At 53.3% G+C, this 17,761-nt stretch overlaps 2 protein-coding genes across 3 annotated transcripts in view; one reads left to right on the forward strand and one right to left on the reverse strand.

The window, feature by feature from the left end:
* Positions 1–19: 19 nt before the first annotated feature.
* wdr21 (WD repeat domain 21) lies at positions 20–16,193 on the reverse strand. 2 transcript variants are annotated; one of them, XM_031836800.1, is made up of 14 exons: positions 16,103–16,193; positions 15,723–15,825; positions 15,177–15,286; positions 14,871–15,028; positions 14,608–14,690; positions 14,438–14,540; positions 13,802–13,945; positions 12,194–12,243; positions 11,801–11,880; positions 10,763–10,855; positions 6,865–6,962; positions 4,661–4,837; positions 4,440–4,554; positions 20–931 (listed from the first exon to the last, which is right to left on the reverse strand). In XM_031836800.1, exons 2-14 carry the CDS (start codon positions 15,812–15,814, stop codon positions 693–695), a joined length of 1,542 nt encoding a protein of 513 aa, XP_031692660.1. In that variant the 5' UTR covers positions 15,815–15,825; positions 16,103–16,193; the 3' UTR covers positions 20–692. The 2 variants fall into 2 exon arrangements, with proteins under 2 accessions (XP_031692660.1, XP_031692661.1); XM_031836801.1 differs by lacking the exons at positions 14,871–15,028; positions 15,177–15,286; positions 15,723–15,825; positions 16,103–16,193 and having other exon boundaries at positions 14,612–14,686.
* Positions 16,194–16,906: 713 nt separating this feature from the next.
* Positions 16,907–17,761, forward strand: part of LOC109880794 (zinc finger protein DPF3-like) — a 49,474-nt gene continuing 48,619 nt past the window's right edge. Inside the window, 1 exon segment of the mRNA XM_031836803.1 lies at positions 16,907–16,997. Within this exon segment, the coding sequence (XP_031692663.1) occupies positions 16,966–16,997 (32 nt within the window). The 5' untranslated portion in view covers positions 16,907–16,965.

A 17,761-nucleotide genomic window follows, 5' to 3' on the forward strand; every position in this document is an offset into this window, starting at 1 on the left:
AAAAAGCAGACTGGTTATGTGGAGGTCTGTTGACAATGCTGTTTTTTAATAATTCCAAGCCATCCATTCAATCACCATGGATAAAATACATTGTTTGAATCATATAAACATCATTGAAATCTGTTTCAGATGAATAATTACCGTTATTATTATTATTATAAAGACAAAAAAACAACTACAATAATAGCAGTTGATGAATTGCAGTTTCTGTGGACATAATTCAGGGTTCACTGGTAGACAAATATAGTAGAGAGTCCTGGATCCATGTTCCAGCAGTCCACCTGCAGCTCTACGGTCAGACCCAACTCTCCACTTCGCAGCTCTACGGTCAGACCCAACGCTCTACGGTCAGACCCAACTCTCCACTTGAAGTCTTGAAGCTCCAGGCTGATAACTTTAGGCAGTAAGAGTCTCCTTCATTCCAGTTACTTTGCAAAGAAAGGTTCAGTCAAGCCCTCCCCTAGCAGGCTGCCTCAGTCAAGCCCTCCCCTAGCAGGCTGCCTCAGTCAAGCCCTCCCCTAGCAGGCTGCCTCAGTCAAGCCCTCCCCTAGCAGGCTGCCTCAGTCAAGCCCTCCCCTAGCAGGCTGCCTCAGTCAAGCCCTCCCCTAGCAGGCTGCCTCAGTCAAGCACTCCCCTAGCAGGCTGCCTCAGTCAAGCACTCCCCTAGCAGGCTGCCTCAGGCAAGCCCTCCCCTAGTAGGCTGCCTGAGTCACTACCCCTCCTCCCTCCTGGTAGTCACTGTTATAAGGGAAGTAGTACAGATCGTGCCTGACAGCCATGAGGAGACCAGGCAGGCCTCTGTTGCCTCCTAGCTGAGAAGAGAAGACCACGCTGGGGATCATGTCCTTTCCAGCAGGGTGGGGAGATGGGATAGTCCTCAGGAGCTGGCCGTCCCCCAGAGACCACAGACGGGTGTAGCAGTCCTGACCCACTGGAGAAGACAAATGGGAAAGGGCAAGATGCTTGTCATTCTTTTCTCATTTCATTTGACATGTACATTTCAGTAATTTAGCAGGCACTTTTCTTAAATGTTTATTCGGATCCTCGTTAGCTTTTGCAGAAGCATCAGCTACTCTTCCTGGGGTCCACAAATATAAATATATAAAACAAGACAAGTAGCAAAACACTGATAGACACTGAAGGACAGTCGCACACATTTAAAATACAACAACAAAATGAGGTGTGTCCGCTGCTGTTCCATGAGATGTTTTTTAAAGGTCATTTTGCTGTTTGCTTGAGTAATTGGAGATGGGAGTTCCATGCGATCATGGCTCTTTACAATACTGTTCTATTTGGTATTCTATGGGGTTCTATTTGGCATTCTATGGGGTTCTATTTGGCATTCTATGGGGTTCTATTTGGCATTCTATGGGGTTCTATTTGGTATTCTATGGGGTTCTATTTGGCATTCTATGGGGTTCTATTTGGTATTCTATGGGGTTCTATTTGGCATTCTATGGGGTTCTATTTGGCATTCTATGGGGTTCTATTTGGCATTCTATGGGGTTCTATTTGGTATTCTATGGGGTTCTATTTGGTATTCTATGAGGTTCTATTTGTGCCGTGAATTCTTTTTGGACTTGGGAGACCCCTGGTGGCATGTCTTGTTGGGTATGTATGGGTGGTCTGAGCTGACACCCATACAGGCAATCTGGAATGTATCATAACAGTAATATTTCTCATAAAAACTCTTGAGAGAAGCAGTTAGTCAAATCAAATGTATTTATAAAGTCCTTCTTACATCAGCTGATGTCACAAAGTGCTGTACAGAAACCCAGCCTAAAACCCCAAACAGCAAGCAATGCAGGTGTAGAAGCACCTTTCATCAACCCTCAACCAGGAAAGACTGGATTGCATGTTGTTGATGCAGGGAAAATGGTGTTGCAGTCATGGGTGAACAGGAAGGGACTGAGCACGCACCCATGGGGAGCTCCAGTGTTGAGGATCAGCGTGGCAGATGTGTTGCTACCTACCCTCACCACCTGGGGACGGCCTGTCAGGAAGTCTAGGATCCAGTTGCAGAGGGAGGTGTTTAGTCCCAGGATCCTTAGCTTAATGATGAGCTTTGAGGGTACTATGGTGTTGAATGCTGAGCTGTAGTCAATGAACAGCATTCTCACATAGGTGTTCCTTTTGTCCAGTTGGGAAAGGGAGTGCAATAGAGATTGCATCATCTGTGGATCTGTTAAGGCGGTATGCAAATTGGGTTGCCTTTGTGTTCTTGGGCACAGGGACAATGGTGGTCTGCTTGAAGCATGTTGGTATTACAGACTCAATCAGGGACAGGTTGAAAATGTCAGTGAAGACACCTGCCAGTTGGTCAGCACATGCCCGGAGCACATGTCCTGGAAATCCATCTGGCCCCGCAGCCTTGTGTATGTTGACCTGTTTAAAGGTCTTACGTCGGCTACGGAGAGCGTGATCACAGTCGTCTGGAACAGCTGATGCTCTCATGCATGCCTCAGTGTTGCTTGCCTCGAAGCGAGCATAGAAGTGATTTAGCTCGTCTGGTAGGCTCGTGTCACTGGGCAGCTCGCGGCTGTGCTTCCCTTTATAGTCTAATAGTTTGCAAGCCCTGCCACATCCGCCGAGCGTCGGAGCCAGTGTAGTAGGATTCAATCTTAGCCCTGTATTGATGCTTTGCCTTTTTGATGGTTCGTCTGAGGGCATAGCGGGATTTCTTGTAAGCTTCCGGGTTAGAGTCCCGCACCTTGAAAGCGGCAGGTCTTCCCTTAAGCTCAGTGCAAATGTTGCCTGTAATCCATGGCTTCTGGTTGGGGTATGTACGTACAGTCACTGTAGGGACAACGTCCTCAATGCACTTATTGATAAAGCCAGTGACTGATGTGGGGTACTACTCAATGCCATCGGAAGAATCCTGGAACATATTCAACTCTGTTCTAGTAAAACAGTCCTGTAGTTTAGCATCTGCTTCACCTGACCACTTTTTTATAGACCGAGTCACTGGTGCTTCCTGCTTTAATTTTTGCTTGTAAGCAGGAATCAGGAGGATAGAGTTGTGGTCGGATTTACCAAATGGAGGGCGAGGGAGAGCTTTGTACATGTCTCTGTGTGTGGAGTACAGGTGATCTAGAATTTTTTTCCCTCTGGTTGCACATTTAACATGTTGATAGAGATTTGGTAGAACTGATTTAAGTTTCCCTGCATTAAAGTCTCCGGCCACTAGGAGCGCCACCTCTGGGTGAGTGGTTTCCTGTTTTCTTATTTCCTTATTCAGCTGACTGAGTGAGGTCTTAGTGCCAGCATCTGTCTGTGGTGGTAAATAAACAGCCACAAAAAGTATAGCTGAGAACTCTCTAGGCAAGTAGTGTGGCCTGCAATTTATCACAATATACTCTACTTCAGGCGAGGAAAATCTAGAGACTTCCTTAGATTTCGTGCACCAGCTGTTGTTTACAAATAAAAGACCTCCCCCTCGTCTTACCGGAGTGTGCTGTTCTATCCTGCCGGTGCAGCGTGTATCCAGCTAGCTGAATATCCATGTCGTCATTCAGCCACAATTCCGTGAAATATAGGATATTACAGTTTTTTGATGTCCCGTTGGTAGGATATTCGTGATCTTACCTCTAGTCTAGTTTGTCCAATGATTGCACGTTGGCGAGTAATATTGAGCTGACATGTAAAGTGTGGAATCATCTGCATACATAGTCATTGTACATTTGTGTAAGACCAGTGGCAAATCATTTGTAAAAAAAAATAGAGATGAGTAACGGCCCAAGGCAACTGCCCTGAGGGACACCGCACTTTACATATCGGATGTTAGAGAAGCTTCCATTGGATAAATAACTCTCCAACCGGGTGATGTTAAGCCATAAGCAAGTGAGTTTCTTCAATGACAGTTTTGATCAATAACATCAAAGGCTGCACTGAAATCTAACTCGTTTTATTATCCATTTCCTTTAACCAATCATCTGTCGTCCGAGGCAGTGCAGTACAAGTTGAGTGCCTTTGTCTTCAAGTATCCAGAGAGACTTCAAGTTAGTGCAATCCCTTCCTTGGAGTAATTACTAAGTTGAAGTTATCAAAAGGTAGTAACCTACCAGCCGTCCGCCGTCAGGCCCTGTAACCTACCAGCCGTCAGGCCCTGTAACCTACCAGCCGTCAGGCCCTGTAACCTACCAGCCGTCAGGCCCTGTAACCTACCAGCCGTCAGGCCCTGTAACCTACCAGCCGTCAGGCCCTGTAACCTACCAGCCGTCAGGCCCTGTAACCTACCAGCAGTAAGGCCCTGTAACCTACCAGCAGTAAGGCCCTGTAACCTACCAGCCATCAGCAGTAAGGCCCTGTAACCTACCAACCATCAGCAGTAAGGCCCTGTAACCTACCAGCCATCAGCAGTAAGGCCCTGTAACCTACCAGCCATCAGCAGTAAGGCCCTGTAACCTACCAGCCATCAGCAGTAAGGCCCTGTAACCTACCAGCCATCAGCAGTCCCTCAGCCTCGTTGACGTGGAGGGGTAAGTAGGCGTGTTGGTTATGATGACCCTCGTACTTCCGCACTGGTTTTGTTACTCGTACATCCCACAGCTTGATCTGCAGTGACACATATCAACACACAGGTAAAACAGAGTTGGAGAAGGCGAACTTTACCGTGTGTGTGTGTGTGTGGGACCTGTCCCAGTGTATCTGTCTGTCCCACCTCTCCAATCATGTCCGCGGCCAGTAGGTAGTTCTCATCCTGTAGTATTCGTACGGAGGTGATAGCAGAGTCCTGGGAGAACCGGCAGGCCTTCCAGCTGTGGTCCCGTCTGCCTCTCTGACGCAGGTCGATACTGAAGATCTCTCCTGACCTGCAGCCATTAAACAGGACCGGAGCCTGGATGGAGGGAGAGGGGAATGAAGAGAGGGAGAGGGGAATGAGAGAGGGAGAGGGGAATGAGAGAGGGAGAGGGGAATGAGAGAGGGAGAGGGGAATGAGAGAGGGAGAGGGGAATGAGAGAGGGAGAGGGGAATGAGAGAGGGAGAGGGGAATGAGAGAGGGAGAGGGGAATGCGAGAGGGAGAGGGGAATGCGAGAGGGGGAGGGGAATGCGAGAGGGGGAGGGGAATGAGAGAGGGGGGATGAGAGAGGGGGGATGAGAGAGGGGGGATGAGAGAGGGAGAGAGGGGAATGAGGGAGAGAGGGGAATGAGGAAATGAGGCAGGGGAGGGGAATAAGGGAGGGGGAGGGGAATGAGGGAGGGGTATGAGGGAGGGGTATAAAGGAGGGGAATGAGGGGGGGGCGAGGGGAATGAGACAGGGGAGGGGAATGAGGGAGGAGTAGAGGGGGGGTATAAAGGAGGGGAATGAGGGGGGGCGAGGGGAATGAGACAGGGGAGGGGAATAAGGGAGGGGAATGAGGGAGGGCGAGGGGAATGAGGCAGGGGGGAGGGGAATGAGGAAGGGGCGAGGGGAATGAGGGAGGGGGGTGAGGGAGGGCGAGGGGAATGAGGGGAATGAGGGAGGGAATTGAGGGAGGGCGAGGGGAATGAGGGAGGGTGAGGGGAATGAGGGAGGGGGATAAGGGAGAGGGATGAGGGAGGGTGAGGGGAATGAGGGAGGGGGATGAGGAAGGGGGATGAGGTAGGGGGATGAGGGAGGGGGATGAGGAAGGGGGATGAGGAAGGGGGATGAGGAAGGGGATGAGGGAGGGGGATGAGGGAGGGGGATGAGGAAGGGGGATGAGGAAGGGGGATGAGGGAGGGGGATGAGGGAGGGGGATGAGGAAGGGGGATGAGGAAGGGGGATGAGGGAGGGGGATGAGGGAGGGGGATGAGGGAGGGGGATGAGGAAGGGGGATGAGGAAGGGGGATGAGGGAGGGGGATGAGGGAGGGGGATGAGGGAGGGGGATGAGGGAGGGGGATGAGGGAGGGGGATGAGGAAGGGGGATGAGGAAGGGGGATGAGGGAGGGGGATGAGGGAGGGGGATGAGGAAGGGGGATGAGGGAGGGGAATGAGGAAGGGGCGAGGGGAATGAGGGAGGGGGGTGAGGGAGGGCGAGGGGAATGAGGGGAATGAGGGAGGGAATTGAGGGAGGGCGAGGGGAATGAGGGAGGGTGAGGGGAATGAGGGAGGGGGATAAGGGAGAGGGATGAGGGAGGGTGAGGGGAATGAGGGAGGGGGATGAGGAAGGGGGATGAGGGAGGGGGATGAGGTAGGGGGATGAGGGAGGGGGATGAGGAAGGGGGATGAGGAAGGGGGATGAGGGAGGGGGATGAGGTAGGGGGATGAGGGAGGGGGATGAGGAAGGGGGATGAGGAAGGGGGATGAGGGAGGGGTATGAGGGAGGGAGATGAGGAAGGGGGATGAGGAAGGGGGATGAGGGAGGGGGATGAGGGAGGGGATGAGGAAGGGGGATGAGGAAGGGGGATGAGGGAGGGGGATGAGGGAGGGGGATGAGGAAGGGGGATGAGGGAGGGGGATGAGGGATGAGGGAGGGAGATGAGGAAGGGGGATGAGGAAGGGGGATGAGGGAGGGGGATGAGGGAGGGGGATGAGGGAGGGGGATGAGGGAGGGGGATGAGGAAGGGGGATGAGGGAGGGGGATGAGGGATGAGGGAGGGGGATGAGGGAGGGGGATGAGGGATGAGGGAGGGGGATGAGGGAGGGGGATGAGGGAGGGGGATGAGGGAGGGGGATGAGGAAGGGGGATGAGGATGAGGGAGGGCTGTTATAAACTCTGAAGGTCAATAATAAAGAAGTTTGAGAAGCGCCCCTCCATCTGTTCATCACACACACACACACACACACACACACACACACACACACACACACACACTTCAGAAACATCAGCTTCTCACCAGCGTTGGTTACACTTTTTGTGACAATGAGTCTAAGTGAATGCCTTGGCACCACTAACTCACCCTGAGGGCAAACTGCTGTGCCAGCACATCACTGCTGATGCCATAGGTCTGTCTCCTGCCCGTCACTGCGTCTGTCACTATCACCCTGCGAGACAGACCTGGCAACAGACGAACACAAAGACCACCGGAGACAGACGGGGAAACGACCCGGGAGACAGACGGGGAAACAGACGGGGAAACGACCACGGGAGACAGGCGGGGAAACGACCACGGGAGACAGAGGGGGAACGACCACGGGAGACAGAGGGGGAAACGACCACGGGAGACAGACGGGGAAACGACCACGGGAGACAGACGGGGAAACAGACGGGGAAACGACCACGGGAGACAGACGGGGAAACGACCACGGGAGACAGACGGGGAACAGACGGGGAAACGACCACGGGGAGACAGACGGGGGACAGACGGGAGACAGACGGGAGACGGCCACGGGAGACAGACGGGGAGACGGCCACGGGAGACAGACGGGGAGACGGCCACGGGAGACAGACGGGAGACGGCCACGGGAGACAGACGGGGAGACGGCCACGGGAGACAGACGGGGAGACGGCCAAGGGAGACAGACGGGGAGACGGCCACGGGAGACAGACCGGGGAGACGGCCACGGGAGACAGACGGGGAGACGGCCACGGGAGACAGACGGGGAGACGGGCCACGGGAGACAGACGGGGAGACGGCCACGGGAGACAGACGGGGAGACGGCCACGGGAGACAGACGGGGAGACGGCCACGGGAGACAGACGGGGAGACGGCCACGGGAGACAGACGGGGAGACGGCCACGGGAGACAGACGGGGAGACGGCCAGGGAGACAGACGGGGAGACGGCCACGGGAGACAGACGGGGAGACGGCCACGGGAGACAGACGGGGAGACGGCCACGGGAGACAGACGGGGAGACGGCCACGGGAGACAGACGGGGAGACGGCCACGGGAGACAGACGGGGTGACGGCCACGGGAGACAGACGTGGAGACAGACGGGGAGACGGCCACGGGAGACAGACGGGGAAACGACCACGGGAGACAGACGGGGAAACGACCACGGGAGACAGACGGGGGAAACGACCACGGGAGACAGACGGGGAAACGACCACGGGAGACAGACGGGGAAACGACCACGGGAGACGGACACGGGAGACAGACGGGGAGACGACCACGGGAGACAGACGGGGAGACGACCACGGGAGACAGACGGGGAGACGACCACGGGAGACAGACGGGGAGACGACCACGGGAGACAGAGGGGGAGACGACCACGGGAGACAGACGGGGAGACGACCACGGGGAGACAGACGGGGAGACGACCACGGAGACAGACGGGGAGACGGGGGGGGACGACACGGGAGACGGGGAGACAGACGGGGAGACGACCACGGGAGACAGACGGGGAGACGACCACGGGAGACAGACGGGGAGACGACCACGGGAGACAGACGGGGAGACGACCACGGGAGACAGACGGGGGAGACGACACGGGGAGACAGACGGGGAGGACGACCACGGGAGACAGACGGGGAGACGGACCACCGGGGAGACCAGACGGGGAGACGACCACGGAGACAGACGGGGAGACGACCACGGGAGACAGACGGGGAGACGACCACGGGAGACAGACGGGGAGACGACCACGGGAGACAGACGGGGAGACGACCACGGAGACAGACGGGGAGACGACCACGGGAGACAGACGGGGAGACGACCACGGGAGACAGACGGGGGAGACGACCACGGGAGACAGACGGGGAGACGACCACGGGAGACAGACGGGGAGACGACCACGGGAGACAGACGGGGAGACGACCACGGGAGACAGACGGGAGACGACCACGGAGACAGACGGGGAGACGACCACGGAGCCAGACGGGGAGACGCCACGGGAGACAGACGGGAGACGACCACGGGAGACAGACGGGGAGACGACCACGGGAGACAGACGGGGGAGAACGGGAGGACGACACGGGAGACAGACGGGGAAGACCACGGAGACGACGGGGAACGACAGGGAGACAGACGGGGAACGACCACGGGAGACAGACGGGGAACGACCACGGGAGACAGACGGGAAACGACCACGGGAGACAGACGGGGAACGACCACGGAGACAGACGGGGAAACGACCACGGGAGACAGACGGGGGAAACGAACCACGGGAGACAGACGGGGAAACGACCACGGGAGACAGACGGGGAAACGACCACGGAGACAGACGGGGAAACGACCACGGGAGGACAGACGGGAAACGACCACGGGAGACAGACGGGGAGACGACCCGGGAGACAGACGGGGGAAACGACCACGGGAGACGACGGGGAGACGACACGGGAGACAGACGGGGAGACGACCACGGGAGACAGACGGGGAGACGACCACGGGAGACAGACGGGGAGACGACACGGGAGGACAGACGGCGGAGACGACCACGGGGGACGACCACGGTAGGACAGACGGGGAGACGACCAGGGAGACAGACGGGGAGACGACCACAGGGAGACAGCACGGGGGGAAACGACCACGGGAGACGGCCACAGGAGACAGACGGGGGAACGACCACAGGAGACAGACGGGGAAACGACCACAGGAGACAGACGGGGAAACGACCACGGGAAGACAGACGGGGAAACGGACCACGGGAGACAGACGGGGAAACGACCACGGGAGACAGACGGGGAAACGACACGGGAGACAGACGGGGAGACGACCACGGGAGACAGACGGGGAGACGACCACGGGGAGACAGACGGGGAGACGACCACGGGAGACAGACGGGGAGACGACCACGGGAGACAGACGGGGAGACGACCACGGGAGACAGACGGGGAGAGACCACGGGAGACGAACCACGGGAGACAGACGGGAAGACGACCACGGGAGACAGACGGGGAGACGACCACGGGAGACAGACGGGGGAAACGACCACGGGAGACGGCCATGGGAGACAGACGGGGAAACGACCACAGGAGACGGCCACAGGAGACAGACGGGGAAACGACCACAGGAGACAGTCGGCGAAACGACCACAGGAGACAGACGGGGAAACGACCACGAGAGACGGCCACGGGAGACAGACGGGGGAAACGACCACGGGAGACGGCCACGGGAGACAGATGGGGAAACGACCACGGGAGACGGCCACAGGAGACAGAGGGGGAGACGGCCACCAGGAGACAGACGGGGAAACGACCACAGGAGACGGCCCACAGGAGACAGAGGGGGAAACGACCACAGGAGACAGAGGGGGAAACGACCACAGGAGACAGAGGGGGAAACGACCACAGGAGACAGAGGGGGAAACGACACAGGAGACAGAGGGGGAAACGACCACAGGAGACAGAGGGGGAAACGACCACAGGAGACAGAGGGGGAAACGACCACAGGAGACAGAGGGGGAACGACCACAGGAGACAGAGGGGAGGAAACGACCACAGGAGACAGAGGGGAAACGACCACAGGAGACAGAGGGGGAAACGACCACAGGAGACAGAGGGGGAAACGACCACAGGAGACAGAGGGGGAAACGACCACAGGAGACAGAGGGGGAAACGACCACAGGAGACAGAGGGGGAAACGACCACAGGAGACAGAGGGGGAAACGACCACAGGAGACAGACGGGGAAACGACCACAGGAGACAGACGGGGAAACGACCACAGGAGACGGCCACAGGAGACAGAGGGGGAAACGACCACAGGAGACAGACGGGGAATAGGCCACGGGAGACAGACGGGGAAACAGGAGACAGACGGGGAAACACAAACAACATTGTAGTGTAAAATGCTAATCAATTGGTAAAGATGAGGACGAGAGAGGAGGAGGACGAGAGAGGAGGACAAGAGAGGAGGAGGACGAGAGAGGAGGACGAGGGAGGAGGAGGAGGAGAGAGGAGGAAGGCATCCAACTCACCCGTGCTAAATGTTTTGTCAGCCTGAGGGTTGAGACACCAGGCACAGGACCAGGCTGTAGAGATCTTAAAACTACACAGCATCCCCGGCTGGTCTGGAGGAGGAGGAGAGAGGAGGAGGACAAGAGGAGGAGGAGAGACGAGAGAGGAGGAGGACGAGAGAGGAGGAGGACGAGAGAGGAGGAGGACGAGGACGAGAGAGGAGGAGGAGGACGAGAGAGGAGAGAGGAGGAGAAAGGTGGACGAGAGAGGAGGACGAGGACAAGAGGAGGAGGAGAAAAGAGGAGGAGGACAAGAGAGGAGGAGAGACGAGGACGAGAGAGGAGGAGGACGAGAGAGGAGGACGAGAGAGGAGGAGGACGAGAGAGGAGGACGAGAGAGGAGGAGGACGAGAGAGGAGGACGAGAGAGGAGGAGGACGAGAGAGGAGGACGAGAGAGGAGGAGGACGAGAGAGGAGGAGGACGAGGGAGGAGGCAGAGAGAGGAGGAGGACGAGAGAGGAGGAGGACGAGAGAGGAGGAGGACGAGAGAGGAGGAGGACGAGAGAGGAGGAGGACGAGAGAGGAGGAGGACGAGAGAGGAGGAGGACGAGAGAGGAGGAGGACGAGAGAGGAGGAGGACGAGAGAGGAGGAGGACGAGAGAGGAGGACGAGAGAGGAGGACGAGAGGAGGAGGAGGAGGAGAGAGGAGGAATGAGAGAGGAGGAGGAGGACGACGAGAGAGGAGGAGGAGGAGGAGGAGAGGAGGAGGAGAGAGGATGAGGGAGGAGGAGGAGAGAGGAGGAGGAGGAGAGAGGAGGAGGGGAGGAGGAGGAGAGAGGAGGAGGAGAGAGGACGAGAGGAGGAGGACGAGAGAGGACGAGAGAGGAGGACGAGAGAGGAGGAGAAAGGTGGACGAGAGAGGAGGAGAGAGAAGGAGGAGAGAGGAGAGAAATAACAAATGCGCTCAGCATGAAATATATGAACATTATAGTAGTTACATTACAGTAAAATGTCATGAAAAGTATAGTGTGTTCTGAAAGAAGCACATTGAAAAGTTACCCGGGTTGGAGTTGCTGAAGAGCGAGGCTGGTAGTAAACTGACACAGCCAGGAGTCTCTGCCATGCCCACCAGACACAGGCTGAACACTGGAGTCAAGAAAACACCAACCCAACTCTCTTAAGTACAGCTACTGACAACGGTCTGAATATGAACATGCCTGAGGGGACCTTTGACCCCCTTCGAGACAAACTAGGGTCATGAACTCTAACGTAGCAGGCCTAAAATAAACACCAGAGTGGAGTTCCCACATTTGGCTTTCAGCTGAGAAGGAAGGTTGATTTAGCCGTATCCTGGTAACACCGGAAGCATCCGGGTTGTTGGCAACTCCGCTAAGGAAGCAGGGTCATTAACCACATTGAGTAGCATCACAGTCTGCTGTGTAAGACGGATACAGGACGTGTGAGTCAGAGTGGGTGACGGAGGCCCAGCAGATAGAGTTCACCTGAAACACAGACAACATGTTTGTAACACAGGTACTGAACAGGTGGAACAGACGACACAGGTACTGAACAGGTGTAACAGACGACACAGGTACTGAACAGGTTGAACAGACAACACAGGTACTGAACAGGTGTAACAGACGACACAGGTACTGAACAGGTGGAACAGACGACACGGGTACTGAACAGGTGGAACAGACAACACAGGTACTGAACAGGTGGAACAGACGACACAGGTACTGAACAGGTGGAACAGACGACACAGGTACTGAACAGGTTGAACAGACAACACAGGTACTGAACAGGTTGAACAGACAACACAGGTACTGAACAGGTAGAAAACAGGTAGAAAACAGGTAGAAAACAGGGAACATAGGTTAGCGTATAGGTGTTCAAGTTGCCTGGGTAGATATTCCTACCATCCAGCATGCTTCTAATGCCCAAAACTAGGCTTCATTCCCGGTCTCTCCCCCCCAGCTCCTAACCCTCCCCTCCATCCCACCTTTCTGTTGGTAGAGGTTATCCTCAGCCCTCTCTCTCCTTCTCACCTTTCTGTTGGTAGAGGTTATCCTCAGCCCTCTCTCTCCATCCCACCTTTCTGTTGGTAGAGGTTATCCTCAGCCCTCTCTCTCCTTCTCACCTTTCTGTTGGTAGAGGTTATCCTCAGCCCTCTCTCTCCTTCTCACCTTTCTATTGGTAGAGGTTATCCTCAGCCCTCTCTCTCCTTCTCACCTTTCTGTTGGTAGAGGTTATCCTCAGCCCTCTCTCTCCTTCTCACCTTTCTGTTGGTAGAGGTTATCCTCAGCCCTCTCTCTCCATCCCACCTTTCTGTTGGTAGAGGTTATCCTCAGCCCTCTCTCTCCATCCCACCTTTCTGTTGGTAGAGGTTATCCTCAGCCCTCTCTCTCCTGCTCACCTTTCTGTTGGTAGAGGTTATCCTCAGCCCTCTCTCTCCTTCTCACCTTTCTGTTGGTAGAGGTTATCCTCAGCCCTCTCTCTCCTTCTCACCTTTCTGTTGGTAGAGGTTATCCTCAGCCCTCTCTCTCCATCCCACCTTTCTGTTGGTAGAGGTTATCCTCAGCCCTCTCTCTCCATCCCACCTTTCTGTTGGTAGAGGTTATCCTCAGCCCTCTCTCTCCTGCTCACCTTTCTGTTGGTAGAGGTTATCCTCAGCCCTCTCTCTCCTTCTCACCTTTCTGTTGGTAGAGGTTATCCTCAGCCCTCTCTCTCCTTCTCACCTTTCTGTTGGTAGAGGTTATCCTCAGCCCTCTCTCTCCATCCCACCTTTCTGTTGGTAGAGGTTATCCTCAGCCCTCTCTCTCCTTCTCACCTTTCTGTTGGTAGAGGTTATCCTCAGCCCTCTCTCTCCATCACACCTTTCTGTTGGTAGAGGTTATCCTCAGCCCTCTCTCTCCTTCTCACCTTTCTGTTGGTAGAGGTTATCCTCAGCCCTCTCTCTCCATCACACCTTTCTGTTGGTAGAGGTTATCCTCAGCCCTCTCTCTCCATCCCACCTTTCTGTTGGTAGAGGTTATCCTCAGCCCTCTCTCTCCTGCTCACCTTTCTGTTTGTAAAGTAGAGGTTGTCACACATCTTGACGGACAGGGAGCCCCTGCTGCAGCCTCTGAAGTTCATGATGCCGTACTTGCAGCCTCCGTGAGACACGTCGTTAACCGTGAACACACGCTCACATGCAGAGTCACCCTGAGAGAGAAGAGGAGAGGGGGGGAGTGTGGGGAAGAGAGAGAGGGGAGGAGGGAGAGAGAGAGAGAGAAGAGGGGGGGGACGAAAGGGGAGGAAGAAGTGTGGGGAAGAGAGAGGTGAGGAGGGAGAGAGAAGAGGAGAGGGAGTGTGGGGAAGAGAGGGGAGGAGGGAGAGAGAGAGAAGAGGGGGGACGACGAAAGGTTGAGGAAGAAGTGTGGGGAAGAGAGGTGAGGAGGGAGAGAGAGAAGAGGAGAGGGGGGGAGTGTGGGGAAGAGAGAGAGGAGGAGGAGTAAGAGAAAAGAAGGGGGCAATCAGGAGGAAGTTTACACCAGTCTACCATTGCCAACGTTCTTCTTAAAAGTCAAAAGAAAGCGTGTGTGTGTGTGTGTGTGTGTGTGTGTGTGTGTGTGTGTGTGTGTGTGTGTGTGTGTGTGTGTGTGTGTGTGTGTGTGTGTGTGTGTGCGTGTGTGTGTGTGTGTGTGTGAGACTCACCACTATGAGTCTAAAGTGGTCTGTGTTGGGACTGCTGCTTTCAGAGCTCTGGACCTCCAGTCTGTGACGTCTCATCCCACTCACCTTCACCTCATGGATCAGCCTGGGCACACACAATCATAAGGAACACAATAACGTACGTACGTGTGTGTGTACTTTTGATACCGTACCTACTGTAAGAGTTCCCAGGCAGCAGACCCAGGTGTCTTTTCTGCAGCAACAGAGCTGAGTTCAGGCCTGCTCTTGGTGCTTTCTGGAGGGAGAAACAAAACACACTAGAAAAGCCCTTCAGAGCTGCTGCTGTCGTTTTCAATTAAGGAAGGAGAGACGTCATCTATCGGCTATAAGATACAAAACATATATATATTTTTTATTCGATAGGGTACCAAATGCCCCTGATCCACCATCAAAAGTTCCCCGTCTGTGGTAGTACCTTCCTGGGCCTCTCGTCCTCAGTGATCATCCTGGCCCTGTGTTTCTCCTGCTCTCTCTCCTGCAGCAGCCCTCTGGTCAGAGGGTTACAGTTGTTGTGGCCCGGCAGCAGCCGGAAGTAACGGTTCTTCTCAGCGTCAAAGTAGAACCCCGGCAGCTCTGGAGATGGAAGGACAAGGTACACGTGGACGATAAAGACACGGACTCTGTATTGTCCTTGTACGTGCAGTGACACACTTTGGACTGCACTGATTTATAAGTAGTCATTCTACAGCCATGTAGAAAGGTGTGTCTGAGTGTAACTGACCTGGAGCAGCAGAGGAGGAGGAGGAGGAGGAGGCGGCTGCACTATTAGAAATAGACCTATTCTCTGGGGTCCTGTCTCTGTAGGAGGGGCCTGCTTCACTGCTGCCATACCTGGGGACCAGAGAGGAGAGGCAAGTCAGTTAACAACAAATTATTATTTACAATGACGGCCTACCCCTAACGGCGCTGAGACAATTGTGCGCCGCCCTATGGGACTCCCAATCACGGCCGGTTGTGAAACAGCTCTGGAATCGAACCAGGGTCTGTAGTGATGCCTCTAGCACTGAGATGCAGTGCCTTAGACCGCTGCACTACTCTGGAGCCCAATGCCATCATTACACCGGTAAAACAACACAGGGGCAGGATTATAACAGAGTTTAGGAATACGTGTAATTCCGATCATATAACATACACTGAATTAAGATTAATGGCCCAAGAACGCCCCGGGCATTTGATAGATCAAGTAAATGAGCTGTAAAACAAGGTAGTTTACACATAATTAGGGCCAACCAACCTGTGGTCGTGAGAGACATTGTCACCATCCTACCTTTGTTCCTGTGTCCTGTCCCTTTGCCAGTCAGAGCGGTAACCGAGTCGCCTACGGTCCCTGCCCCTGTCACGCCAATTCCCTTTCTTCATCCCTGCTATTGCTATGGACACAAATACCGGACAGTAAACATCAACACGAAGTCTGTCACTCGCTTCGGTGTTGTGTACTTGGTAGCTAGCAAGTTAGCTAATTCGGCTAGCCATTTCGCTTGCTAACAAAAGCACTTTAAATACAGACACGTGGTACGTAGACAATTTGAATGATGAATCATTACTATATTTAAAATGAAATGGGGTTATTCGTGTAGTAATTAGAGGATACGATGTTGATCAAATATATTATTGAACATCGGAGCTTTGACACAAAGTTAATTTTACCTGCTACAACGTTGCACCCACGTGACCAAGTTAACACCCGCCCCTAACCCTCATTGGCTTTATCGCTCACAATAGTGGCCCTCTTTGCGGCTTCACTATTGGCTGCTTGTGCTATCAATCACTATCGTTTCCTCTAACGAAATGTAACTTTAATCATCATTCTCATGAATGAAACATTTGTAACATTGTATCAGAGATGACTATCGTCTGTAGCGGTAAAGAAGTTGTGATTGGTTTAGGTTATGGATAGAGCATTGCTTTGTAATGAATTTCTTGTGTAAACAAACCTTCATTTTTGATTAATGCTTCTATAATATCAATCAAACCAAAGTCTGCCCTATGTTATTGTATTTTACTGCACTACTGCATATGATTATATCATTATTTTAATACCATTCTATTTGTTTTGCTAAATGCCACTGAATGAAGAACAGTATCTTATATGTTGAGAAAATAAAAGATGGTCGGTTTGCGACAGGCACAAAGGAACACAGTAGGACAACTGACCATGTTTTTATTTTCCCTGCTAGGAAATGCAGCCACTCCTTGAAATATCTCTTTCATACTCCGGGTGATATATACCCACACTATGCAATGGATTTATACTGACTAGTGACCGGTGATGATTTGTATATGTGTGCAACATCACAGATTAATATAAAGTTGTACTCTTGCTACTGTATCAAGCGTCGTCCTCTTTATGAAACGCTTTTGACAGTTTTCTCATAAACCACGCCTGATCTCTGGATACTATTATTGTATTGGTTAAGGAGCGGGGCGCCTAGCACCTTATTGGTTGTCTTCTTCATGGGGTCCCAAACAGCTCTGAGATTTAGAGTATTGGGTTACAGTTTCGCAGCAAAATGGCGACTGTCATTCAGAATCCTCTCAAATCGTAAGTAATCTTTAAAATGCTATATTCTTTTTCCCGAAAAAACAAACGCATTTGTTTGGATGCAATGGTTGCATTCAATAAAGGAGGAAAGCACAACACATTGAATGGATTAACGGAATAGCGGATTTTATATGATGTTTGTAAACATATCACAACGTGTATTGAAACAATTAGAAGTTAGGACAAAATGTTGTCGTTTTGTTTGTATTTATTAGTCTCTACACGAATGGATTCGACGCATAAAGCATGTAGTCACGTGCACGCTTTTAAGAAAATATATTTCCATGCGCGTGAAACAATGTTCTGCACTCCGATTTACGCTGCGCGGACAAGTCAATTGTGTATGGACTTCTTTTACAAAAGTTGTTAAAATATTCTGCTACATTAATAGCCTAAGAACATTAGGATAAGTGTTTGTTAATCTTTCACAGATAGAGGCTACTTCCATTGTTCAGGTCCGTTTTATTACTTGGAATTCACGTAAACTAACCAGCGCTTCTTTTGTGCGCTCTCTCATCAATAGCCAACATTAGGATAATGTATATTCAGTATTTATAATGTGGAGTTATTTCCTCAGTAAAAAAAACACACGGAGTACCCTGTGATGATGGGCTATCATTTGAGTAGCCTATGCATGGGATTGCTTTTTACTGTCTGCGACAGATTTCGGGAGCGAAAGGTCCGATCAGGCTGAGCGCACAGGAGCCGTGTCCGTGAAGGGAAAACGGTTTACCATCAAGAATCGCTTTACTGGGATCGGCTAA

This window comes from Oncorhynchus kisutch, linkage group LG12, assembly GCF_002021735.2.
Source record: "Oncorhynchus kisutch isolate 150728-3 linkage group LG12, Okis_V2, whole genome shotgun sequence".
Lineage (NCBI taxonomy): Eukaryota > Metazoa > Chordata > Actinopteri > Salmoniformes > Salmonidae > Oncorhynchus > Oncorhynchus kisutch.